Consider the following 27,410-nt stretch of genomic DNA (forward strand, 5'->3'; position numbering starts at 1 on the left):
CCGCTCCTGCTGGCCCATTACCATGTGGCTCGTTTTAATGTGCTTATACCGTGTGCATTAGGATAGAGGTCTTAAAACTGCAGGACAAGGCCTCCTTGCCCGGGGGCCTCAATTAACCTGCATAAACGGTACCGGGTGGTGCCAGGCACTTTCCATAAGGAGCTTCAGGCTGAAAACAGTGCTTTGATTTTAGTGAAAAAAGATCAGTGAGGTACTCTGAAATGGGCCATCAATAACACGTTTTGTTACTCAGATACCAGCTTAGAATAGGTGTCAACCTGGGAAGATCTTTTGACTGGGTGTGAGTGTTTGATTGATTCGGATGCTCCGTCCATCACCACCCCCTTTTGTACCGCTTTTGGCCGCCATAAGTGTGGTAGGGTATGCTCAGACGTGAGTCCCTTGCTCACTTTGCCACTGGATTCAAGCAAGCCGGGCTGAAGACGGCTGGAATGCCAGAAACCGGTCCTCGGAAGCTTGTTTCCGGTCCAGGGAAGACCTGGCTGGGCAGTTCGGGCTGGACTGTTACCATGAGGCACAGGGTCAGACTGATTTGCATATAGCCAAAACTGTTTGAACTGGGGTGGCAGAGTGGGCTAAAGAACGGTGATGGATTAAACCCAGATCTTTTGACTGGGTGTGAGTGTTTGATTGATTCAGATGCTCCGTCCATCACCACCCCCTTTTGTAAAGCTGGGAAGAACTCCAAATAAACCTTAAAGTTCCTCCCCCCATTTCTAATTCAAAGATGTTAAAGTTAATCCCTTAAGAAAAGGAAGGTGTGGTTGACCATGGTGGATTTAATGGTGCACAGACGTCAGTTCTTTTCTTTCAGCAGTAGTCAGCACAGAGAGACTAGAGAGTTATCCATAGTCACTGTTTGACTAGCCTTATTTTTTAATATATTTTTTTTTCGATTTTCGAAGTCTTATTGAGACTTATTTCCTCCTGGTGTGACAGCAATATCCTCCATAAGGCCCGCTTCAAGCTCTGCTGCGCCTGTCACCGCTTGATAATGGCCTGCACCTTGTTTGCCTCTGGGGCCTCAAGTGTGACCACAAGGTGAAGACTTGTTTCGACTGTTGTGCAATGAATTGGAAGGCCATGTGAGAGTGGTCCCTCAAGCTCCTGACAGCTTGATGCTGCGGCGGTCTCAATCCTGGTCGAGAGGAATGTCTTGGATTGGTCACGGAGCCCAGAATCTTCATCACACTCTTAAGTCATCAGGTCACTCAAGTAAGTCCTACTGCAAGAAGAAGTTGTTGTCAAAGAAGTCTTCAACTTCACCTCATCCATCTGCCAATGAGATATAGGAGCATCCCCATTCGATGCCTAAACTCTGCAGTTCATCCAGCACATGGGCCGGCTGCGCGATTCCCTGAGTTTCCTGTAACTGGAGCAATCCCCGGGCAGCTCCTCAAGTTTTATGAGGCCATGTGACTCATATTTGAGCATTCCCGGCAGCTATTCTTTGGACGCCACATGTTCTGGAGGGGCCCCTGCTGGTTCCATGCTGGTAGCTCCTGCATTAGTACCAGCTGGACTCCTTGGATCCACTGATAGATCCAGACTGGCGCAGGTCATACTACCATGAACTTATCCGGTGCTGGTCCCGATGTCGACACTCCCGGCACCGCCACCACCAGTGCCGCTACCCCATTCTCATCCGTGACTCTGACACAAAGCTGAAGGGGGTTTGCCCGACTCAGATTAGAACCATGCCTTCCAGCACTAAGCCTTAGCCCTAGTCCTGTGGGCCAGGACTCGGGGAGGACTAGGAGGGGTCACTGGGCCCTGAGGAATACCAACCTTTAGATCCACAAATGGACTGGTGTGAGGACTTGACGGAGGCCAGTGGACTGGACACTTCTCCAGATAGTCAAATGCTTTCTACCCCTGCCGTTGCAATGGTGGTGAGGAGGGCGGCCCAGGTCCTTGACCTTAGCCTGCTCTCAGTGGCAGTAGGAGGTGCTTTAGCCGTGAGTGTCCCCCTCAGAACTGCTTTTCCCATTTAATGAGGTCCTCACAAATGTCCTGTTTAGGACCGGGTGCAAGCACAGGGGTACCTGTGAACAGGACGATTATTCTCTACCACCACCATCGCCCTGCCCCAAGGGACCATGATTTTCTCATGGTGGTTCAAGCCTCCACCTCCCATGTAAATCTAGGTACATTCCCTTCTGACCCACTGGATAGGGAATTCAAGAGGCTGGGCATCTTAGGGAAGAAGATGTTTTCTTCCACCAGCCAGGCACTGCGGTCCGTGAACACTCTGTGCGTTTTGGGCTGTTACTCCCATGCTAAATGGGATTCGGTTGTGCAGGTGTTGCCCATGGTTCCAGAGAAAGCCTGGTTGATACTTTCCCAGGCTGTTGCAGACAGGAGAGATGCAGCTAAGTTCACAATCACATGTGGACTGGATACAACTGACTTGGTGGGCAGAGCGGTTTCATCTTCAGTGGCCCTTAGGCACTGGCTTTTCAAGGAATGTACAGGCGTTGCTCATGGATATGCCCTTTGATGGCTCCCGTCTCTTCGGAGACAAGGCGGACTCAGCGCTGGAGCTCTTCAAAGACAACAGGGTACGGACAGGTCCTTTGGAATTTCCATGGCCCCTCGCCATCCCCCATCCGACTTTTGCGCCTTACTTGGCCACAGAGGGGCTTTCAGACAAGTCTATACTGACCCAGCCACTGCTGCGCTCCAGATCTTCATGGCTGAGGATGCATTACCTACAGACCTCATAGGTCAGGGTGCCAGAGGTCGGGTCAGTCCACCACCCCACTGGCAGCCGCAGCCTCCAAACGCTTAGTCTGCCCTCTTACCATCATGAGTGCCTAGTGGGGGAGCAGAATACACCATCTCCTGCCCCACTCGAGGTCTATAACATCAGACCGATCGGTTCTTCCAAATTGTACAAAGGGGCTGCTCCCTCCCTTTCAGGACTACCCCTCCACCGATGCCACCTGTTTGGACAAGCTGACTGAGGACCATCTTGCCTTGCTCCGGCAGGAAGTAAAGGCTGCCTTGGCCATGGGAGCCGTAGAGGCTGCAGCAGCCAGAAGTAGGCCCTGGTTGCTATTTTCCACTATATTCTGGTGCCCAAGAAGGACGGAGGCCTTCGTCCTGTCCTAGATCTGCGCCCTCTCAATTTCTTCCTCAAGATATGAAGTTCAAAGTGCTCATGCTCACTCATGAACTGTCTGCCCTGGACCCGGTAGACTGGATGGTAGCGTTGGACTTGCAGGACGCATACTTTCAAAATCCCGTCCAGACTGTCCACAGACGTTACATGCCATGAGCACTTTCACAGTGGGTTATGAGCACTTTCAGTTTGCCGTGCTACTTTTTGGCCTTGCCAGCTCCACTCGGGTGTTCACTAAGGTAATGGCAATGGTTGCAGCTTATCTGTGGAGATCAGGGGTGCCAGTCTTCCCCTATCTCGACGACAGGCTGTTGAATGCGGGCTCGCCCCAGGCTGTCGTCTCCCACCTCCAGACTACTGTGGACCTTTTGCCTTCGCTGGGATTCATTATCAACATGTGAAAGTCACACCTGACTCCCTCTGAGATGCTCCCTTTCATCGGAGCTGTTCGGGACCCAGTGCAGTTTCAGGCCTATGCTCCCAAACGGCGGGTCCAGGATATTAAAAAACTCAGTTTGGCTCAAAACTTGAGGCTGTATTTGATATGTTCCCTTAGGAGCTTTTTGACTGGCACACAATTTTTATGTAAGTCTTGGACACTGAGTGTAGGCAGGTCAAATAAGTATGGTGTTTGCCTCAAATCACGTGGGCTATTGCCCTGCACATGCTGAAGTATTACATCATGGTCCCTGTAATTAAAAAGGAGAGCTTTGGGTCCTTGACCTGGGATAGTGTATTGATCGATTTTGTTAGACTGGGCAGGTTTAGAACTCTTGTTTTTTCTCATCATGGATTCAAGTCCTCTATCAGTGTCAATAAGCACACCCAGCCACACCAGTGAGGACACCAGACTACACCAGCCAGGCCGCCTGGCTCTTTCCTCTAGTCGCCTTAACAGGGCAGCGCCTCTGCCGCACTCCTGTGCAGTCACTATGAGCCCGCAGATAACTTCCACAGCTCCAGTTATTTACTCTGACATGATGTGTTCTGGGGTATGTTATCTACAGTGACCCTGGTAGTTGTTCTTTCTGAAGATTAAGGGTCATGCAATCCACACTATCCTGCCTCTGCCCTCACAACTTCATCAATTAGTGCTGGTAGTAAAGGGTTTTTCTCAGTTAAAGTTCTAGTGGGAACTGAGCAGGAGAGGGCACCAATGGCTTCAGAGGCTCTCAATGGCAGCCCAGGGCCCGTAGGACAGTTTCTTTAATTACTGCCAGAGTCAGTTTGCCTCTGCATTGTTGTACTGGCTGCAGTGTGTATAACAGGGAAATATATGGGCTGGATTCACTCTGTAGGCAGGGGTGCAGTGTTTCTGCACCGCTGCTGGGTGTCTCCCTGCGAGTCCCGGTGACCCGTTCACAAACGTTTACTGTAGAAAGCATCTGGCAGGGTCCGTCCTGGTAACAGCACAGTGCAGGGCAACATCAGGGCAGCTGAAGTCCCAGGCGCATAGACACCATTATCCACAGCAGCTGAGGGCCTAGCCAGGCCGCGTCTCACCTCAGGGGTGCAGCCGGCCAGAACCAAGCCACTGCTCCAGCTTTCCAGTACCCAATGGTATTAGTGGTCTATAAATAAACACTGCTCATTGTTCCTAGAGGAGAGATTTTCCTAAGTGGCCTCTAGAGACGCCACGCGGGCTTCCTCCTCCTTCTCCACATCCTCCTTCTCCTCATCCTCCTCCTCATCAGAAGGCCCCAGCTCCCTTACCCGCACCGTTCCTCAACTTGTCAGTCAATGATGTTCAGCACAATCAGGGGTCAGGGTAGTAATGCTTTTTCCCAGTTGCCTAATTAGGGACCAGGGCTCCACAACGAACGGCTACAGGTGCATGCCCCACCCCCCACCCCCCGCCCCCATCTGCAGCAGGCTGATGCTGCCACCAGTCGTAACTTCCACATGCCCAGTGGCAGGCATCCAAATATAGACCCAAGATGTAGCTCTGCAGCTACTGCTCCTGAGTTGCTGATTTTTCATGACTGCTGATGTGCCCTGGGCTGCCCAGAGACCCTGGTGCCCCCGCTGGTGCTGGCAGTGTGGCCACCGAAGTTTGAAGTTGACCCCCCGCACCCCCCACATGTTCTCTGTTTAGCCACCAACGTGGTCAGTCAGTGGGCTAAGTCTTCGCTCGGGTCAGTGCAGGGGCCAATGTGGCCGAAATGGACAGCACTGCATGTACAGGATCGCAGGATTTTAGTGTCCTGAGCAGGAGCTATGTCAGGACACATCTAATCAGCCACCTTGACGGGCCCAAGTCATTCTTCTGGGTTCGGATTGGGCACAGAGAGTCTTGTATCCACAGCTGTTGAGAATGACCATTGGCCCGTCGGTCAGGTTGCCTCTTCGGGAGGATCTTTTGTTGCAACAACAGGGAAAGGTTCTGCACCGAACCTACGCATCCCCCACCTTCATGGGTGAAGATTGAATGGCAACAGTTGACAGCTTTCAATCTTCCTCCGGAAGTCTGTGAGCTTATTCTTGCAGCCAGGCGTCCCTCCACCAACACGGTATACACAATGTCGACCCCCTGTTTGCACCTCTCTCACAACTTATATTATTTGCACTATATTTGGTCCAGCAGGACTCTGCTTTGGGCAAAGTTAAAGGTTTTCTGTCTGCCATTTCGGCGATATTGAGTTGCCATATCAGCCATCACTTTTTACGTCACCTGTTGCAGCTAGGTTCCTAAAAGGCCTGCAACATATGTTCCCACCTAAGTCTTTTATCATGCCTCAGTGGGACCTCAACTTGATCCTGACCTTTCTCGTGTGCACCATTCGAGCCTCTACACAATTGCTATCTTGGGCTGCTGAACATCAAAAAAAAATTTTTGTGACCATAACATCAACCAGGATGGTCAGCGAGCTATAAGCGCTCTTGGTGGACCTTCCTTGTACCACATTTTCCCCTGATAAACTGGTAATCCAGACTTGTGCGTTCTTTATGCCAAAGGTTGTTGCTCCTTTCCATGCAGGCCAGATCATCACCCTGCCTACCTTCTTTGCTCCTCCTCCTCCTTCAGAATAAGAACGGAGACGTTTAAGAGATTTGAGAGATAAAGTGATTTGCCCAGAATCACAGGATGTTGAGCGTCCCTGCCGGGACTCGAACCCAGTTCCCCAGCTTAGAGGTCAAACTCTCTAGTCTTTAGACCACATTCTCTTCCCAAATAAATAGTGAATGTCAAAGTCATTGGCTGACATTCTCAAATGTATTGACTGCTGCATGAGTCTGTGACTCTGCTAACATTCTTGTCTGGTTGTACTGGATTCTGGACTTGCACGCTGTTAGATTGAGGAGATCTGCAACAGGGAACCTAAAAAAGTTCCAAAAACGGGAAGGAAGAAATATGTGGACCAGAATGTTGCACCTCCTACCAGCTCTAGAGAGCAGAGGTGTCCTTGTCAGCAGCACCAGCTGTAAATTTTGTCTCAACAACCGTAGGAGCATTACTATGTGCATCCCCACCTCATCTGCGAACTGCCGTAAAGTGCTTTATACTTACCTCTACTGTGGGTTAGAGAAAGGCGAGTGAAAAAGAAGATGCCCATTTAAAGACACTTGGTACAACAATCGCTGATTTCTTTGGAATCATTCTGTTATGAACACAGATTGCCCTTTTGGCACCATATATGGGGCTTATCTACCCTCTTCTAAAATCAGCAAAGCCTTGCCCAATACCAATGTCTCCTGTTAACAGTGCACTACTGTCTGAACAGATGTCCACCACATGCTCTGGGATTACCCATCATTAGCGACTTACTGGTCTGAAGTCCTGAGTAGACTGACAAATGTTACTGGGCTAGTAAACCTAGAATCTTTGGAAGCTTGTGCCTTGGGAATTATATGAGACCTAAATATATCAGTGGCAGCCCGCTTTCTGGATCCTGCCCTATTGGTGGCCATACAGGCAGCCACTGCAATGGAAGGGAGTGACTGCTCTCACATGAGACATTGCGCCAAGCCACCATAACATGGGCTGGGGGTGTTGTAAAGCACTACATAGAGAGGAAGCCAGAGGCCTGAAGAAACATCCAGTTACTATGGATTGGGAGGATGTGTTATGAAATCTCATAGACTTCACTAAAGATGACATGCTGCCACTGTAGTTCCACTAGCGATCTGGCTCCTGAGGTCATAGAGTTTGGATATTTAGATTTACCTCCAGAATGCATGGAAATCATTAAACAAGCAAGACGTCCTACCACCAGAGCATGCTATGCAGCAAAATGGAAGAGGTTTGCTATACACTGTAACAGTAAGCACATCAACCCTCTGGACGCATCCACTAAACAAATCATTTGCTATTTACTACACTTGCAGCAATGTAACTTAGCATATACCTCTATCAGAGTTCATCTCGCAGCCATAGCGGCGTACCTACAAAACAGGCAACATCTTTCACTGTTTAAAGTACCAGCAATTAAAGCTTTCATGGAAGGACTCAAAAGAGTCATTCCACCAAGAAGACCACCTTCCCCAGTCTGGAATCTCAACATAGTACTTACCAGACTAATGGGGCCACCATTTGAACCTATGCATAGGTGTGAAATACAATTCCTCACATGGAAGGTGGCATTCCTCATAGCTATCACGTCACTTAGAAGAGTAAGTGAACTGCAGGCTTTTACGATTCAAGAACCATTTATGCAGTTACACCAAAACAAAGTGGTTCTTAGAACAAACCCAAAATTCTTACCAAAGGTAATTTCAGCATTCCACATCAATCAGTCAGTGGAATTACCGGTTTTCTTTCCAAAACCACAAACGGTAGCAGAAAGAGCCCTACATACATTGGATGTTAGAAGGGCCATATTGTACTACATAGAAAGGACACAAACTTTCAGAAAGACAAAACAGCTATTTGTTGCGTTTTCTCCTACACATAAAGGCAATCCCATCTCCAAAGCGGGCATTGCCAGGTGGATTGTAAAATGCATTCAAATATGCTACTTAAAGGCAAAGAGAACATTAACTGTTCCTCCTAGAGCTCACTCTACACGTAAACTAGGAGCATCTATGGCATTTTTGGGAAACATTCCACTAGATGACATATGCAAAGCAGCTACCTGGGTTACACCGCACACCTTCACAAAACACTATTGTGTAGATGTGCACACAACACAACAAGCTAGAGTGGGACAAGCAGTATTAAAAACCTTGTTTCAAACAGTTGCAACAGACACGGGCGACCACCGCTAGGGAGAGAACTGCTGTATAGTCTATTCATAATGTACCATCTGCAGCCCATATGCCTCGAACGGAATATGCTACTTACCAGTATGCATCTGTTCTTGGCATAGAGAGCTGCAGAGTGGTACATGCCCTCCCAGCCTCCCCGGAAACCTGTGTCTGTTCCAACATTATCTTATTTAGATACACTTACATGGGTATTCTTATCTGTATTCTACTATACTACTCCATCTAACCCTACTATGGCAAAACAATCTAAGGATGGAGCCGATGCCCATGCGCACTACCAACCAAGGGAGGAGTCACCAAGATACAAAAGACTCTCCAAGAGAAAAACAAAGTGCAATCATCCGAGCCCAACACCAGATGGCGATCTATTCATAATGTACCACTCTGCAGCCCTCTATGCCAAGAACAGATGCATACTGGTAAGTAGCATATTCCTTATCCTGTAGCGTCCTTTACATTAAGTATAATCATCCTAGATATTAATGTACTGAAAACCAGATCATAGCATTTCAAGTAAAGTGCGAGTGCTAAAGTGCCAAAGATGTTCTCTGAAGAATAGCTAAAGTGCAATAGACCTAATTCATACTATACAATAGCTCTAAGGACACAATGAAGAAAAAAAAAGTTAAAAAAGAGTTTCATGATAGCTAAAATACGTATGCTAGAACAGTCATTATTTGGGTATTCATAATGTCCCTGAAAAACCCGTAATCAATGAGGGAGAAAACTATTCCAGATCAGCTAATGTGCAGGTGCTAAAATACATTAAAACCAACCTATATATAACTCCTAGACCTAAAAAAAAAACCACATTTTAACCCTGAAAATTGCTTTCTATCTGATCTAAATATTTCCAGACTAAGCTACATTTCCTGATAGCTCCCACCCTTTTCGCGTATGCTTCTTCAAAGGATCTTACTTTTCATTTTTATTATACCATTCGAGAAAGGTCATGGCCTTATTTGTTTTCCAATTCGGGAGGATCAGTGAGCGTGCCACCAAGAAAGAGATTGATAAAAACAGTCCCCCTGCCCCCCCACACCTCCCCACCCCCATACCTCTTGATAGAGCCTGGTTTAAGCTCTGTTTTAATAAACCAAAGAGAGCAACGTCTTGCTCAGGTTTTTTATTCAGAGCGTGTGGGGTATAATAAGCTGCCCATCGGGATAAAAACACCATCCTTTTAAAGTTAGCTGCTCTTAAGCCCTGTGCAAACAAATAATTTTCCACTCGCAAACTGAAAAATTGGAAGACAATTCATGCTTTATTTTCTCGAGACTATTGTTAACGAGAGGGTAATCCCCTTGATTTCGAAAAACTCAGTACCAATTCCCTATACCTCGCAATTTTGTTTTAAACACTGCAGCAAGGACCGATGAGGTACTAGTATTTCCTAGTGGTATATATTTGTTTATCAATAATCTAACCTGGAGGAAGCTAAAAAAGAGCAATCTGCTCTGCATGCCACATCCGGCCTGGACCTCCTCCCAGTAATGACTATTCCGAATGCAGAGGCCCAAACTTCTGGCCTCAGTTAAACCCAGATATCCAAAATCCGAAGACTGGGCCGTTTGAGAATAAAATTTCTGGAGTCTGTTAGAGAATGCTTGAAGCATCTTATATCGTACTTTTTTGGGAGATTTTGATGTTTTTAAAAAGACCGGCAGCTGAGTTCCGGCTTCATGAACCATTTTATTAGGAAAAAGACTACTGAAAGATCCCCTATTGTCAAGCATATCCATGAATGCTGCTTCGTAATAGGTACGGATATGGGCCAACCCACCCCAACTAGTATCCAGTTGAAGTATTGATAATGTTAACCTTGACGCTTTTTTATAAAATAATTTTTCCAATTCACTGAAAAAATCTGTGTTTATTTTAATCAGAATATTTGAGAACAAAAAAATTAATAAGGGTAGTATTGACATCTTTATTAAAGCAGCACACCCTACCAAAGTAAGATGGAGAAGTATCCATTTTCCCAACAGATCTTTAATTTTCCTCAATGTTACTTGAAAGTTTAACCTGAATAAATCTGCATATTGGTTGGAGACCTATATTCCCAAATACCGAATCGGCTCAGTAGAATATGCTTGTAGTCTTAAGTTGTCCGGGAGAAAATTACAGCAGGCATTAAACGCCAATACTTCAGTTTTTTATGATTTATCTTATTTCCTCCAATTGCCTCGAACTCAGCAAACTCCTTCAAAATCCTATCAGTGTTTTGTTTTTCGGGTTTAAGATAGAGTATAACGTCGTCCGCAAATAAAAATAAATTCGACATCCCCTCTATTGGAGTTTTTATATCTAAATTATCTCTAATTATTTCTGTCAGAGGTACTATAAAGAAAGTAAATAACACTGGCGACAGGGGGCACCCTTGCCGCCGAGTCCCACGTCTAATATCTATCATCCCTGCGGATTTAGAATTTATCCTAATCTGAGCTTGGGCTCCTTGATATGAATTCTGGAGCATGTAAATTATTTGCAACAGGAACAATACCTTTCATAAAATAATGCATCCCAATTCACAAGGTCGAATGCCTTCTCGGCATCAACCATAATTATTATTGCAGAGGTTTGGTGGATTTTAAAATAATCAATTGCTTGAGTTAAATAGGCGGTATTAGATGACATTGACCGGCCTGCTATAAAGCCAGATTGATCTGTGTGAATTGCATACTGTGCCGCGGGGGTGAATCGGGTGGCCCATATTTTCGTCACTAATTTATAATCTGTATTTAAAAGGCTGATTGGCCTATAGGAGCCAACCTCCCTTGGATCCTTGCCTTTCTTAACAAAACTGACTATAGAAGACTCTTTCCCACAGAAAAACATAAGTCCATGCCTACTCTGGTTTTTGTCTTCCCCTGTAGATCCCGGAAATGTGGCTGTGCAGTCTGGGGATGAAAAGAGAGCCAGTGAATTATTTGTGATTTTAACTCTTCGATTTGCAGCCCCAGTTACTTTGAACCATCAGATAATGGAGCTTGATTCTGCCATTATGTTGGATAGATCCACCACATACTATGCTTGTCTGAAATGTTGTTGCTCAATCCCTCTGTAGTTTTTCTATGGCCAAGGATCTCATCTTGCCCAAATTATCAGTATACTGAAATGTATACCCATCTTGCCACAGGAGGATGCAGCATTGCATTCTGAGCTCAGTTAAACACCACCATGGTGTTGCTCCACTTATTGAATGTAGGAACCTCATCTACAGATTCAGTTCTTGAAGATACCATTTTCCATCAGTGCAAACTCTCCCTCACTTGCCATTGTAGTGAATGCAAAAGTAAACTACTTGGATTTATGAAGCCTGCAGACTCAAGAAGTGGGGTGGTTTCCTAAAAGATGTAAAAAGTGGAAGGGAGAAGCACTGACGATCCACACATTGGTTACATAGTGACATCACTGGGTGCAGTGGAACTGAGTTTGTGAACATCAGTTGCCTCGGCTCATGTTCTCAGACTTCAGCAGGGTCCCTGGCTGTACTAGAAATTGTGCACCAAACTTGCATAATCTGAGTTCTGGGAAAATACAGTCCACAGGTGGAACAGTTGTAAAATAATAAAATACACAGTCACGAAATTAAAATAAAACAGTAGCAGTGATGAACATTTATTGTATACAAAAGTGGTTCTTAACCAGTGGTTCGGTGACCCTTAGGGTGGTGCGCAAAGCGTACTCAAGGGGCCAGCGACTTCTTAGAAAATGAAATAATTTTAACAGAATAATAAAGTGTATATAAATAAAGAAGTAAAATTTTATTTTTTAAACATTCCGTAAATGTGAAGGAATTTGAAATTGGAGGTTAAAAATGAAGCTGGTATCCTCAGATTGATTCGTGGAAGCAGTGTAAGTGCATCAAATAGAATATAGTATAGACAATGTGTGGCCTTAATTGAATTTAGAAAAGTTCCAACCTTCCTATTTTTGTGAAAATGTCATCATTTGTATATTTGTTTGATGAATTTGTGTTTCTGTATTTTCAGTGTATTGTTTTGTGGTTCAAATCATCAAAAGTACTTAGACCGGGTTCCCCGGCTTCCAGTAATGACACATTGAGGCTCCCCTGATTCCAATAATCATTCAGTGGGAGTCTCTGGGTTCCAGTAATGAGTAAGTTGACGTCCACAGAAGTGAAAAGGATGAGCACCACTGGTATACAATAAAAAATACTATTAGAGATCCATAGGAGGGCTATAGGGCCTGGAAGCGGACATCAAGCATGCATCCATTACTGAATGTGACTATTGTCAGCTTACTGGGCTGTGGACACCTGACACAGCTGGAAGATTGCAGTGGCAAAGAGATGCCTTTTTAACTGCCTCTGTCAGGTTGAGTCACTTTCTGGCTTATGCCAGCCTTACTGGCCTGCTAATTCCCTGCAACCGAGTGCTTTGCTCATACATGTGGGACATGGATGATGCTTGTGTATATCTTACTTCTATGTGTGATAGATGTGTGTTCACACTGTATTCCATTTTCTTTTTCAACATATCAGGGATCCCCAAGATGGATAGCGGAGAGAGCCCCAGGTAGCGCTTGTAAATTGCAGAGTTCGTCCAGGGGCTTCTTATAGTGAGTCAGGCTTTGGAGCCTCGAGGAAAGGAGACGTCTGTCCCTTTGAAGCTTAGAGAGTTCCCAATGTCCTTTCCAGCCCCATTGTTCACTGGAAGGGCTACCCTCCACAGGTTAACAGGTAGTTAAGTGGGGTCACTTCCATCTTGTTGTACCCTTGACTTGTTTCTCTATTGACAGGAGACTCCCAGTTCCACTCCACATTAATGCTAATGCCTGACAAGAACAAGGCTGGACCTGTTTAGAGAGAATAAATAAACTGATTTGTAAAAGGTGGGCCTCTGTCCACAGAGGGACAGTGGGTGAAAAGTCATGGGTTGCAATGCTTCTCAGAGCGACTGCCAGTGTATTTGCAAGCATTCCTCCCATCACCATTTGTGTGTCTGATGCAACATCCTAAGTGGCCGAGGGTATGTCTTACTCCCTTGCTCAGTGTGCCACAAGATCCAAACTATACTTCACTGAAAGAGCTCTAACATGATTGAAATCAGTCTAGGTTTGATAGTGTTCCCTTCTTGATGGGGCTTCACCTCGAATTTCAGGACAGGCGACTCCTTAAAAAAAAAAAAAAGATATCTGAAAGAAACAGGTTGGTGTTAGATTCCTTACCTTAGAATATCCCCAGGCGTCAGACTGGATCCGGAAAGTTTTCGTCAGCAGTACCCTAGTGCATCGGTAGGCGTCTGCGGCTCCGCATCCGTCGTGATCGCCGGGATGACGTCGTCGGAGTACTTAGACGCCGCCCTCGTGCGCTGACGTCCGTTCTTTTTTGCGCGCCAGCAAGCCCAGATCCTGGAAGAGCAGTACTCAAGTCATTTTTTGACTAACTTTTTTTATCTCTTTTGATCACTTTTCGAGTCGATTTCCACTCGCGGTGCGTTAGGGATGCCTGGTTTTAAACCTTGCAACGCTTGTCACCGCCTGATGTCGGTGACCGACCACCACCATTGGTGCCTTTACTGCCTAGGGGCCGACCACGATGACAATTCGTGCCGCGATTGCCCTGCCTTGAACTCGAAGGCTAGACGGGAGCGGTCCCATAAGCTGCTCGAGCTCCGGCAGTCGGCTCCGCACCGCTCGAGGTCCCGGTCAAGGAGGAAGTCAAGGGACCGGTTGCGGAGCTGCAGTCATCGCCGCTCGTCGAGTCACCACTCTCGTTGGGCTCCAAGTCCTCCAGTAAGTCGAGGCACTCGAAAAAGAAGTCGGAAGAGGCGTCATTGCTCTTCTGACTCCCCCCCGACGCGTTCAGTTCCACACCCGCCGGTCCCTGAGCTGCACGTGATGCCAGAGGAGATGAGTGCTTTCCTCATGGCCATGAGGACTCTCTTCCCTCCATCGGAACCTGTCGAGGCGCCTTCGAGCCCCGCGGGTCTGACTGGGGGCCCTAGCGGGCCGGCGGCGGCCCCGTCGCCGTCGGGTGCTTAGGCACCGTCGTCGACTCCGATCCCGACGCCGCAGGGCCCCACAGGAACCAGACCTGGATCCGGGTCGTCGCCAGTCGACCTCACAACTCCTCCGCTGGCGCCAACCCTGAGGGTGTCGCTCCTGGTGCAGTCTTCGGACGACACCATCCCCGGTTTCAGCACCGGTCCCGGTGCGACGCTGGAGTGAACAATTCACCTACAACCTAGCTCCATCATTTTTGCTTGGTTTCCAGGACATGGATGACGAGGAGGACAGGGAGGGGTCTGAGGACACTCTGGCACAGCAGTGCCAGTTAAGCCAGGACTGGGTTTGTATAGCGCACTACTCACCCGTTAGGGTCTCAAGGCGCTGGCACAGGGGGGGTGAGCCACTACTGCTCGAAGAGCCAGGTCTTGAGCTGTTTCCTGAAGGAGAGGTGGTCCTGGGTCAGACGTAGGTGGGCGGGGAGGGAGTTCCATGTCTTGGCCGCCAGGTAGGAGAAGGATCTTTCTCTGGCGGTGGCTCTGCGAATGCGTGGGACGGTGGCGAGGGCGAGGCTGGCGGACCGGAGTTGGCGGGTGGGTGTGTAGAAAGTGAGGCGGTTGTTGAGGTATTTGGGGCCCATGTCGTGGAGAGCCTTGTGTGTGTGGGTGAGGAGTCTGAACGTGATCCTCTTGCTTACGGGGAGCCAGTGCAGGTCTCTCAGCAGGGGAGAGATGTGGCTGTGGCGGGGGATGTCCAGAATGAGTCGTGCAGAAGCGTTCTGTATGCGCTGGAGTCTTTTCTGGAGTTTGGCTGTGGTTCCAGCGTAGAGGGTGTTCCCGTAGTCTAGTCGGCTGGTGACGAGGGCCTGGGTGACCGTCTTCCTGGTGTTAGTGGGGATCCATCAGAAGATCTTACGGAGCATGCGCAGGGTGTTGAAACAGGATGACGAGACTGCGTTGACTTGCTTGGTCATCGAGAGGGAGGAGTCCAGGATGAAGCCCAGGTTGCGTGAATTATCCGTTGGTTTGGGGGCGGTTCCCAGGGCAGGGGGCCACCAGGAGTCGTCCCAGACAGAGGCAGATGTTCCCAGGATGAGGACTTCCGTCTTGTCTGAGTTCAGTTTCAGACGGCTGAGCTTCATCCATTCCGTGACGTCTTTCATTCCTACCTGGAGGCTGGCTCTCGCGGTGGCGGGGTCGTTGGTGACGGAAAGGATCAGCTGGGTGTATTCTGCGTAGGAGATGATGTTTAGGTTGTGTTGGCATGCGATCGCTGCAAGGGGGCTCATGTACACGTTGAAGAGGGTGGGGCTGAGAGAGGATCCTTGCGGGACGTCGCAGATGACATCCGTGGCAGCGGACCGGAACAGGGGGAGGCGGACTCTCTGGGCTCTACCGGCGAGGAACGAGGTGATCCACTCCAAGGCCTTTCCTTGGATTTCGGTGTTGCTGAGGCGCTGTATCAGGGTGCGGTGGCATACGGTGTCGAAGGCTGCTGAGAGGTCCAGGAGGATGAGGGCAGCTGTTTCCCCGTTGTCGAGCAGGGACCTGATGTCATCGGTAGCTGCGATGAGGGCGGTCTTGGTGCTGTGGTTTGCTTGGAAGCCGGACTGCGAGGGGTCGAGGGATCCGTTTGTCTAGAGGAAGGCGGCGAGTTGTTTGTTGACGGTCTTCTCGATGACTTTGGCCGGAAAAGGGAGGAGCGAGATGGGGCGGAAGTTCTTGAGGTCCGTGGGGTCCGCAGTGGGTTTCTTCAGGAGGGCGCTGAGCTCGGCGTGTTTCCAGCTCTCCGGGAAGGTGGCGGATGTGAAGGAGCTGTTAATGATGTCCCGGAGTTGGGGTGCGATGATGGAGTCGGCTTTGCTGAAGATGTGGTGTGGGCACGGGTCGGTTGGGGAGCCAGAGTGGATGGTGTTCTTCGTGCTGGTGGTGTCTTCGGTGCTAACCGAGGTCCAGGTGCAGAGGGTGGTGGTGGGGGTTGCTGGTTCTGTGGTTGGGTGCGTGGTCTGTGCGCCGAAGCTGTTGTGTATGTCGGCGATCTTGCGGTGAAAGAACGAGGCGAGTAAGTCGCAGAGGTCTTGCAAGGGTATGATGTCATTGGTGCCGGCGCTGGGGTTGGAGAGCTCTTTAACGATGCTGAAGAGTTCCTTGCTGTTGTGGGAGTTGTAGTCCAGTCGTTCTTTGAATGTGGTCCTTTTGGTGGTGCGGATCAGCTGGTGGTGTTTGCGAGTGGCGTTCTTGAGGGCTGTCATGTTCTCTGTTGTCTGGTCGTGGCGCCAGGCTTTCTCGAGGGTGCAGCAGGTTTTCTTAGAGTTCTTAAGGTCTTTGGTGAACCAGGAGGCTTTCTTGCTGCCGGGTTTGCTGGGAGGGTTCTTCAGTGGTGCGAGGTCATCGGTGCAGTTGGTGAGCCACTGCATGAGGTTGCAGGCTGCTTCGTTGGGGTCTGTCGTGTTGGTGGGAGGGTTTTGGCCGAAGGAGGTGATGAGCTGGTCGGTGGTGATCTTGCTCCAGCTTCTGCGGGGAACCCGCTGTGGGATGTGGTGGGTCGCGGTTCTCCTGAAGTTGAAGTGGACACAGCTTTGATCTGTCCAGTGTAGTCCGGTGGAGTGGCTGAAGGAAATGTGCTTGCTGGAGGAGAAGATGGGGTCAAGCGTGTGGCCGGCGTAGTGGGTGGGGGTGGCCACCAGTTGCTTGAGTCCGAGGTTGGCGAGGTTGTCCAGCAGGGCAGCGGTGTTGCTGTCATTGGTGTTGTCCAGGTGGAAGTTGAGGTCTCCTAGGAGGATGTAGTCTGAGGAGGTTAGGGTGTGTGGGCTGATGAAGTCTGCGATGGCTTCGCTGAATTGTGTGCGTGGTCCTGGGGGTCTGTAGATGAGGGTGCCTCTGAGGGTGGTCTTGGGGTCAGTGTGTATCTGGAAGTGAAGGTGCTCGGCGGCGGTGAGGGTGTCGTCGGAGTTGGTCGTGATGCGGATGGTGTTTCTGTGGACGATGGCGATGCCTCCTCCGGTTTGGTTGGCTCAGTCCTTCCAGGTGATCTTGTAGCCATCCGGGATGGCTATGGCGATGTCGGGGGCTGAGGAGGCGTTCATCCAAGTTTCTGTGAGGAAGGCGACGTCTGGTGATGTGTCGATGAGGTAGGCCAGTGGTCTGGACACTTCGCCTGAGGAGGCCTGTGGTCTGGACACTCCCCCTGACACTGGATTCGTCACTCCTCCCTCCGTGGCTTCGGAGGAGGGGGCTACTTATAGCGTGGTGTTAAAAAGGGTGGCCAAGGCCTTTGCTCTTGACCTCCCTGTCGCAGCCTCGAGGACTAACCTCCTCACTGAGGTGCTCAAACCGCAGGCAAGCTCCTCTGAGCATGTACTGCCGTTTAACGAAGCCCTCACTGACGTTTCTGATGGGCACCTGGTCCAAGCCCTCTACAGGCCTCCCTGTGGATCGGAACGTGGCCCGACGCCACCACCCGGCTCAAGAAGTTCAAGATGCTGACATTGGCTCAGGTCTTAGCTGCCCTAGACCCTGGAGACTGGATGGTCGTGTTTGACTTGCAGGACGCATATTTCCACATCCCCGTCCTGCCGACCAACCGGCTCTACCTGCGGTTCACGGTAGGCCACAAGCACTTTCAGTTTACCGTGCTCCCCTTCGGCCTTACCAGAGCCCCCCGGGTGTTCACAAAAGTGATGGCGGTGGTCGCAGCTCATCTGCGCAGATCAGGGGTTTCAGTCTCCCCCTAGCTTGACGATTGGTTGTTGAAGGCGAGCTCGCCCCAAACAGTCGTCTCCCACCTCCAGACTACTGCCTACCTCCTGCACTCGCTTGGGTTCTCCATCAACGTGCCGAAGTCACACCTGTGCCCCTCTCAGAAGCTCCTTTTCATCGGGCGGTTCTGTACTCGGTGCAGTTTTGGGTTTATCCCACCGAACAACGGTTTCGGGATATTCAGGCTCTGATTCCAATCTTTCAGCCTTTATCCTGAGTTTCGGTCAGATTGTCGCTGCGGCTCCTGGGGCTGATGGCCTCCTGCATCCTTATAGTGCATCACGCCAGGTGGCGGATGCGGGCTCTGCAGTGGGACCTAAAGTTTCAGTGGGCACAGCATCAGGGCAACCTGTCCTACCACATCCTGATCTCAGAGGGCACTGCGAGTCAGTTACAGTGGCGGCTCACGAACCGCGATTGGGTCAGTGGCAGATCCCTCTCCCTACCCCAACCGGAGCACGTATTAGTGACGGATGCGTCCCTCCTGGTATGGGAGGGCCACATGGGAGAGGTGGAAATCAGAGGCCTCTGGTCTCCGGCGGAGTCCCGGCTCCATATCAACCTTCTGGAGTTGCGGGCGATCCGACTTGCACTGAAGGCATTCCTTCCTTCTGTCCAGGGAAGTGTAGTGCAGGTGTTCACGAACAACACCACCGCCATGTGTTACTGCATCAAACAGAGCTGAGTGGGGTCGTGGACCCTTTCTCAGGAGGCTCTGTGCCTCTGGACATGGCTGGAACACCAGGGCGTCACCCTGGTGGTTCAACACCTGGCAGGTTCCCTGAACGCCAGGACGGACGAACTCAGCCGCCGGTGCATGATGGATCACGAATGGCGTTTGAACTCGGACGTGGGGCACATTCTCTTTCAGCAGTGGAGAGAGCCTTGGTTAGATCTATTCGCCACCGAAGAGAACGCGCAATGTCATCAGCTCTGGTGTTGGAATTTCCAAGGCGGCACTCGCTCGGTGACGCTTTTCGTCACGAGCGGAGCTGCGGTCTGTTATACACCTTTCCGCCTATACCACTTCTGCCCAGAGTGCTGAAGAAGATCAGGCGAGACTGGGCCCAAGTCATCCTTGTGGTTCCGGACTGGGCACGAAGATACTGGTATCCCGAGCTACTCAGCATGTCAGTCGATTCCCCGATTCGTCTGCCTCTTCAGGAGGACCTTCTGTCGCAGCAGCAAGGGACGGTCCTCCACCTGAACCTGTCCAGTCTCCACCTACATGCGTGGAGATTGAGTGGCGGAAGTTGAGCCCATTTGACTTGCCTCCAGAAGTCAAGTCAAGTCAAGAAATTTATATAGCGCGCTACATACCCAGAGGGTCTCAAGGTGCTTGAAGAAGGGTGGGGAATTACTTGTCGAATATCCACGTTTTAAGTTGCTTTCTGAATGCTAGGTGGTTGTGAGTAAGGCGAAGGTGAGTGGGAAGTGAGTTCCAGGTTTTAGCTGCCAGGTAGGAGAAGGATCTGCCTCCCATGGTGGTTTTGTTGATGCGAGGTACAGTGGCAAGGGCTTGGTTGGAGGATCGTAGCTGGCGGGAGGGGGTGTAGAAGGACAGTCGTGTGTTGAGGCATTCGGGTCCAATTTCGTAAAGTGCTTTGTGTGCGTGGGTTAGGAGGCGGAAAGTAATCCTCTTATTGACGGGGAGCCAGTGGAGGTTTTTCAGGTGACCAGAGATGTGTTCTTTACGCGGGATGTCTAATATGAGCCTGGCTGAAGCGTTCTGGATGCGTTGGAGTTTTTTTTGGAGTTTTGCGGTGGTACCGGCGTATAGGGTGTTTCCGTAGTCCAGGCGGCTCGTGACCAGTGCGTGGGTGACCGTTTTTCTAGTTTCGGTGGGGATCCAGCGAAATGTTTTTTTGAGCATGCGAAGAATGTTGAAGCAAGATGAAGAAACGGCGTTGACTTGTCTGTTCATCGAGAGTGAGGAATCTAGGATGACGCCCAGGTTCCGTGCGTGGTCCGTCGGGATGGGTGCTTTTCCAAGAGCCTCTGGCCACCAAGAGTCATCCCAGGCGGAGGGGGAGGTGCCTAGGATGAGGACTTCTGTTTTGTCTGAGTTCAGTTTCAGACGGCTGTGTTTCATCCAGTCGGCTACTTCTTTCATTCCTTCATGTAGGTTGGTTTTGGCAGTGTTAGGGTCTCTGGTGAGTGATAGGATCAGTTGAGTGTCATCGGCGTAGGAGACGATGTTGAGGTTGTGTTGGCGTGCGATGACCGCAAGGGGGCTCATGTATACGTTGAAGAGGGTGGGGCTGAGTGAAGATCCTTGTGGTACGCCGCAGATGACTTCAGTGGCCTCTGACTTGAATGGTGGGAGGCGGACTCTCTGAGTTCTTCCGGTGAGGAACGAGGTGATCCATTCCAGTGCTTTTCCTTGGATTCCGACGTTTCTGAGGCGCTGTAAAAGGGTGCTATGGCAGACTTTGTCGAAGGCTACGGAGAGGTCGAGGAGGATGAGGGCGACTGTGTCTCCATTGTCCAGAAGAGTTCGAATGTCGTCTGTTGCTGCGATGAGGGCGGTTTCAGTGCTGTGTTTGGCTCGGAAGCCGGACTGTGAGGAGTCGAGGGATTTGTTGGTTTCGAGGAAGGCGGCGAGCTGGTTGTTGACCGCTTTCTCGATGACTTTGGCCGGGAATGGAAGGAGCGAGATAGGGCGGTAGTTTTTGAGTTCGGTGGGGTCAGCTGTGGGTTTCTTCAGGAGGGCGCTGAGTTCGGCATGCTTCCAACTTTCCGGGAAGGTTGCGGAGTTGAGGGAGCAGTTGATGACGTCTCGAAGGTGCGGTGCTATAATGGAGTCTGCTTTGTAAAAGATGTGGTGAGGGCATGGGTCTGTGGGGGATCCTGAGTGGATAGAGTTCATCAGACGGATGGTGTCCTCAGTGGAGATTGGGTTCCAGTCATTGAGGATGTTCAAGGGGGGTGGGGGTCCTGCAGAGGGTTGGGTGGGTTGGTCATCGGGTCGGTTGTCGAAGCTGTTGTGGATGTCTGCAATTTTGTTGTGGAAGAATGAGGATAGGGAGTCGCAGAGGGCTTGAGAGGGGGTGATGTCGTTGGAGTTGGCCGAGGGGTTGGTAAATTCCTTGACGATGTTGAATAATTCCTTGCTGTTGTGGGCGTTGCTATCTAGTCGGTCCTTGAAAGCGGCTTTCTTGGCATTCCGGATCAGTTGGTGGTGTATGCGGGTGGCGTTGTTGAAGGCGTCCTTGGTGCTGGTGTTTGGGTCTTTTTTCCAGGCCTTCTCAAGGGAGCGACAGAGTTTCTTGGATTTCTTAAGATCATCGTTGAACCAGGAGGCCTTCTTGCTGCCTAGTTTGATTTGTCGTTTTTTCAGTGGTGCTAGGATGTCGGCGCTGTTGGATAACCATTGGGTGAGGTTAGTGGCTGCTTGGTCGGGGTTTGAGGAGTGGGCGGGGGGGTTTTGAAGAAGCGATGAGGAGATCTGGTCGATGGTGATTTTGTTCCAGTTTCTTCGCAGAGTGGGCTGGGGGTGGTTGTTGGATGTGAACGCAGCTGTGGTCAGTCCAAAGGAGAGCTGTGGTGTGGCTGAAGGAGATATGTTTGCTGGAGGTGAAGATAAGGTCGAGTGTGTGACCTGCGATGTGGGTGGGGGTGGTGACAAGTTGTTTAAGTCCGAGGTTGGCGAGGTTGTCCAAAAGGGTGGTGGTGTTGCGGTCGTTGTTCATTTCAAGGTGGAAGTTGAGGTCTCCCAAAAGGATGTAATCCTCGGAGGGGAGCGCGTGTGGAGTGATGAAGTCCGTGATGTCTTCACTAAATTGTGCGCGGGGTCCTGGTGGCCTGTAGAGGAGGATGCCTCCGAGTGTGGTCTTGGGGTCTATGACGTGATTCTGGCAGCCAGGCATCCCTCTACAAATATGGTATACGCCTGCAGGTGGAATAAATTTGTGGCATGGTGCACAGCAAAGGCTGTGGATCCTCTCTCTGCCCCCCTTTCAGAGGTTCTCCTCTTCCTTCTTTCTCTTACCCAGCAGGGCTCTGCTCTGGGCACTATCAAGGGCTACCTTCTCTTTTCAAGTCCCCTGTTGTAAATAGATTCTTGAAAGGCATCACGCACATGTTTCCTCCTGTTCCCTTCGTGATGCCTCAGTGGGACTTGAATCTTGTACTGATGTATCTGATGTGTGCTCCCTTTGAGCCACTTCATAACTGTCCTCTTCGTCTTCTAATTCTTAAAACTGCATTCCAGGTGGCCATCACCTCTGCCAGGAGAGTGAGTTTGCTCCAGAATTTATCTTATAAACCTCTTTTCCTCTCGGTCCATCCGGCCAAGGTTGTTCTGAGGACTCGTCTTCTTTCCTGCCCAAGGTGGTCACAGCCTTTCATATCGGGCAGTCCATCACCTTGCCCACCTTCTTTCCGCCTACGCATCCCTCGAAAGAGGAAGAGAGGATCCACCGTCTGGACTCAAAACGTGCCCTCTCCTTCTATCTAGACCGCACATGCCAGTTCCGGGTGGACGACCAGCTCTTTGTTGGTTACGTGGGTGCTAAGAAGGGAAGGGCGGTGCACAAGCGAACCATCTCTCGGTGGGTCGTCTTGTGCATCAAGGTTTGCTACTCCTTGGCGAAAAAGGAGCCTCCCATTCCACTCGGGCCACCGCAGCAACTACTGCCCTGGGTCGAGGAGTTCCATTGCAGGAGATCTGTCAGGCAGCTATGTGGGCCTCACTGCACACATTTGCTAGGCACTACTGCCTGGACAGTAAAGTCCAGAGGGATGGCTTTTTCGGCCTTTCCGTTCTCCAGGACTTTCTGGTGTGAGCTTGGTTCGCAGACCCACCACCTGGGTTGGTATTGCTGGGGTATCTATTCTAAGGTAAGGAATCTAACACTAACCTGTTTCTTTCAGATGCACAAGTTACTTACCTTCAGTAACGATATATCTATAAGAAACAGTAGTTCGTGTTAGATTCCTTACCACCCCGCCCATCCTCCCCGTTCTGTGAACCGATATCTAGGGTTAAGGACATCCCTTTCAGGGCCCTAGTTTCATGGCACCAGTGTCGGTTTCTATCATGGCTCTGCGTTCCTGGCGTGAAAATCTATGTACAGAACTGACGTAGGCGCGCGAGGGCGGCGTCTAAGTACTCCAACGACGTCATCCCGACGATCACGACTCCGACGACGGACGCGGAGCTGCAGAGGACGCCAACCGACGCGCAAGGGTAGTGCTGACGAAAACTTTCCGGTTCCAGTCTGACGCCTGGGGATATTCTAAGGTAAGGAATCTAACACTAACTACAGTTTCTTACAGATATATCGTTACCGAAGGTAAGTAACTTGTGCAACGGCTACTGATCTCATTGTTATGTTTTCTAAAGAAACTGGACAGATGCCAATTGTATGTTCAGTTGATTTATTAAATTGACTGAATTGACAGCACATTGTGTTTTTTTTAAATAGTGTGCCTCATATTGTAAAATTTAAAGTGATAATACAAAAAAAAAATCAGATTGCAAAAATGTCTGACGATTGAAAGTTAAACATTGTTGCCTAGCAATGGTCTGCCCATTAATGATATTTCAAACATGTTGGTTTCCTTCACATATCTGTACGTGGGCTCAGAACAACCAATCTCTAATGGTGCTTTAGAGGTACTTCCACTAGGCTAGACCTCCATTCAAAATAGGAAATAAAGAGCCCAGTTCAAAGTACAGGGTTCGTGTCTAGCGGAAGCCATAACATTAGCCAGAAAGCTTTATGCAGAGGCTGATAAAGCATCATACCCAATTCTAAACCAATTCTATTCTGGAGATTGGAGTAATGCAATTTCTGTAATTTGGGAATACACTTAGCAGTTGGCTTCTCATTTGGCCTCAGAATAATAATGCACCTCAAGGAACTCTTGCATACACTGTAAATATTAATGTGGGAAGTGCTTCACCAATTGTGTTGCCAATTATAATAATAAATTAAAAATAACGTTTTAGGGCTTGTACAGCTCTCAGCAGTGGGACTCTGTTCAGAATGAACTATCTGCTGCAATTTGTTATCAATATACCTAGATATTATCTGTAACTATTGCAATTTCAACCACAACTGCATTTCTTTGGAAAGTCGTGCATTTGAGGGTATATGTTACTTACATGTGCCCAGTCCTGCTTAGTTCTAAAAATAACAATTTTTATACGTACTTAATTGGTCTGGATTCTGTCTCTGAGTGTGTGCCATTAATCTTGATTAAGTGAGTACAATAAATGCTTAACACGTCCTCTAGATAAGCCTAACTGCTCTCCCGCACTATACCTCTGGTGACTCGGACTCGGTGCACACTATACCTTATTTGGGTATTGGGACATACACAGCCAGCTTGGCTGTGTGCGTGCTTCCTTTCGTACTTTGAGATTACATCTTACTTTTTAGGTCTCGCTGAAATATAGAAGGTATTTATTGAGATTTTGAATTATTTAAAGATGAGCACGTTTTCAATTGGTTACAGGATAGCCGTGTCACTCGACATAGCAGCTGCAGTGATGTAGAAAAGGGTGTAAACGATGTTGTATACACATTCTGTGAGTTACTTCAGTTGTTATAAGTGTAGCAAATCAACTGCATACATCTGCCTTTCGTGACCTGCCTCAGATAGTCTCGGGCCCGGTTTTTTGATGTTAAACTTTCCAGTGCATTTTTAATATTTTGTGTTATAGTTTAAATGTTGCCCACAAACTGAGATGGGCACATTTCCGTGAAGAGGCCTATTAGTCACGCTGCCCGAATACTGTAGGTGCGATAAGCATCGCCGAGACCTCTTGACACCTCCCGTTATCTCTTCCTCTTTGTAACTTCTTTTTTCTAAACATTGCAGAACCAGATCAACAGCAACCATCTCCGGAGGGCGGAGCAGGAGGTCAGCAGTTTGCAGGCCAAGGTGCAGCACCTGAGCGCGCAGAACAAAGGCCTGCAGGCCCAGCTGACGGAGTCCAAGCGCAAGCAGGCGGAGACGGAGTGCAAGGTAACCCCCCCGGCTCGTGCACCTTTGACAGCTCTCATTGGAGCCGCTGCCATGTTTCCTGGAAGCCACCTCTCGTTTTCTAAAGTTACAACCAAAACCAGTGCTTCATTTATTTAAATAAATACATAAACAAGTGCCTTGGCTCGAGCCCTTCACAGGACTCCACTGTAGCTGGCACTACCAATAGCTCCTGTCACTGTTGCCGCATGGCAGTGCCAGCATTCCCTATATGGTAGAGTTATTCATTTTACATACATTCTGCTGAGAATTATGAGACACAGCGCCATGATGTGGTTGTTGTCCCATAATCATGTGCAGGGGTTTGGAAATAATTGTCGGTGCCGATTACGGGCAAACACCGGCACAAATTAAGCACTGTTTCAGACTAAACCAGTCCAAGTGAATCTAGTATGTTACTGCTGCTACATTTCCACTCTTACACGCTATACTGCCTACTTACCTCACACAGACGTGAATACTTTTTCATCGGTACTTACAGTTTTCTTTCAATGATGTATTTTAATTCACCCTTTCTGAAAAATTGCGGTTCCTTTTTCATTTCCATATCAACATGTTACACTCATCACAGCATATCTTACAATCCTCTTGAACTTTTGAATTCACCATATTGTGAAGAAGAATTGGGCCACTACACGGAAAGTGTGCAGGCCACCCTGAGGGTGCAATTCATTCTTTATGAAAACAAAACGTAATTAAACAAAAAAAAATCAAAGTTTGACCGACGTTCCTGTAATAGAGCACACGATTGTTTGGGTGATTTTTGTTATGTTATCCAGAGTTTCTTATCCCTGTAGGTAATGGAATTTGAGGGTGGGCTTCGCAGCATAAAGGCCTTTCACAGCAGACAACACACTAGATTTTTCCATGCTGTGAAATCGCCTACTAACTTTGTTTTCACCATATACAAAGTGGATTCTACCCTCTCGTGGTCCTGAGCACTTATTTACTTGTGTCACCCATCCCTGGATCTCTTCTATGTTTTTGAAAAAATTGTGAAGTTGCAGACCAAGGGTGAATCACAACCAATAAACAAAGCCATGCTTGATTTGCTCCAGTGGCTGGGCATCTTTTTGCAGGCCCCACTTTTTAGGGCTCGCAAGCGAAAAAGCCCTTTTGGTAGGGTTTCAAAACTGGACCTGGAAATTCCACACAGCTCGTGCGTGTTATTTCCTAGGTTCATTTTGATTGGGCTTTGCGTGCGTGCTGTTTTTTAACAGAACACGCAATAGGCCATAGGCGGTCGCGTAGCTCTGCCTATGGTCTATTGGTGTCTGTTACACGCACCAAAGCCCATATGGCTTCAATTACCGCGGCCAGACACGGCGGCAATAATTAAAGACATATGCCTAAATTCCTGGACTCTCTCCTGTTCCTCCTCTCCTGTCCGCCCCCCTATTCTCCTCCCTTCCAGCCGTCCCCCCTCCACTCCCTTCTCGAGTGCTCTTCCAGAGATAAGAGGCGCCCATTTAGATGAGCCTGCGTCCGCATTAGCTTCCAAGAGAGTGGCAGCGTTCGGTCCACAGGGGCTGCCGAGTGTTTGTGCAGCTAAGGGCGGGAGGGAATATGTATCTAATCCTTTTCAACGAGTGACACAAATTAGGCTGCAGACTGAGGAGCCAAGCCAGACGGGTCCTGAGAACTGAGGGTGGGAGGGGGTAGCACATCATCCCCAGAAGCTGATCCCAGCCCCCATCAGTGCCCTGCGGCGCGTCCTGTGATTTTCAAACTTAAGCGCTTCTCAGCTCCCATCTGAACATGTTTTCTGCGTTGTGTGATCTTGGGGCTTTGAGGCCTTGTCAGCGGCGCTGCTCAGCTACCTCAGCAGCCACGAGCCACCGCTGTTGACGTAAAGGGCCATGTTTACAAAGTTCGGTTAAATTCATTCTGCTGTTGGAGCCCTTTGGTGCTGGAAACCAGGGTTCGAGCCTGGGGGTCGCGTCCACATCCTGTGATTCTGGGCAAATCACTTAATCTCCCCGTGCCTGAATCTGTAATGTAAATACGGTGCTCATTTAAAAGCGCTCCAATACCTTTGGGTCGAGTTTGCACTATATAAATATGCATAAAAAAACCCCTGCATCCTTACTCGCTGAATGGGAATGCTGGCTCCGCTAGGTGCAACTTACCCCTGCATTTCCGTAAATACGTCATCATTTGAAAAGGATCTTTCTGGGTCGAGACCACGGACATGGACTACTTGGTCTGCAGCCTTCCCTTGGGTGCACTATGCATGCGTATAGACCATTGAAGTGTATTTACTGAGTGTTGTCTTCATCACTCCTGTGGGGGGGAGTGGGGCGGGTGAAGGTGTCCCTGACATACATGCGTTT

The 27,410-nt window shown here is 49.2% G+C and overlaps 1 protein-coding gene across 5 annotated transcripts in view; it reads left to right on the forward strand.

Annotated features, from left to right (window-relative positions):
• EVI5 (ecotropic viral integration site 5) overlaps positions 1–27,410 on the forward strand; it is a 1,064,947-nt gene that overhangs the window by 630,809 nt on the left and 406,728 nt on the right. For all 5 annotated transcript variants that reach the window (XM_086953930.1, XM_086953933.1, XM_086953929.1 and 2 more), the window contains one exon: positions 24,913–25,059. In XM_086953930.1, coding sequence (XP_086810056.1) covers positions 24,913–25,059 — 147 coding nt within the window. The remainder of the gene's footprint in view (positions 1–24,912; positions 25,060–27,410) is intronic.

The sequence above is a fragment of the Lissotriton vulgaris genome, chromosome 1_1 (genome assembly GCF_964263255.1).
Source record: "Lissotriton vulgaris chromosome 1_1, aLisVul1.2, whole genome shotgun sequence".
NCBI classification, from domain to species: Eukaryota; Metazoa; Chordata; class Amphibia; order Caudata; family Salamandridae; genus Lissotriton; species Lissotriton vulgaris.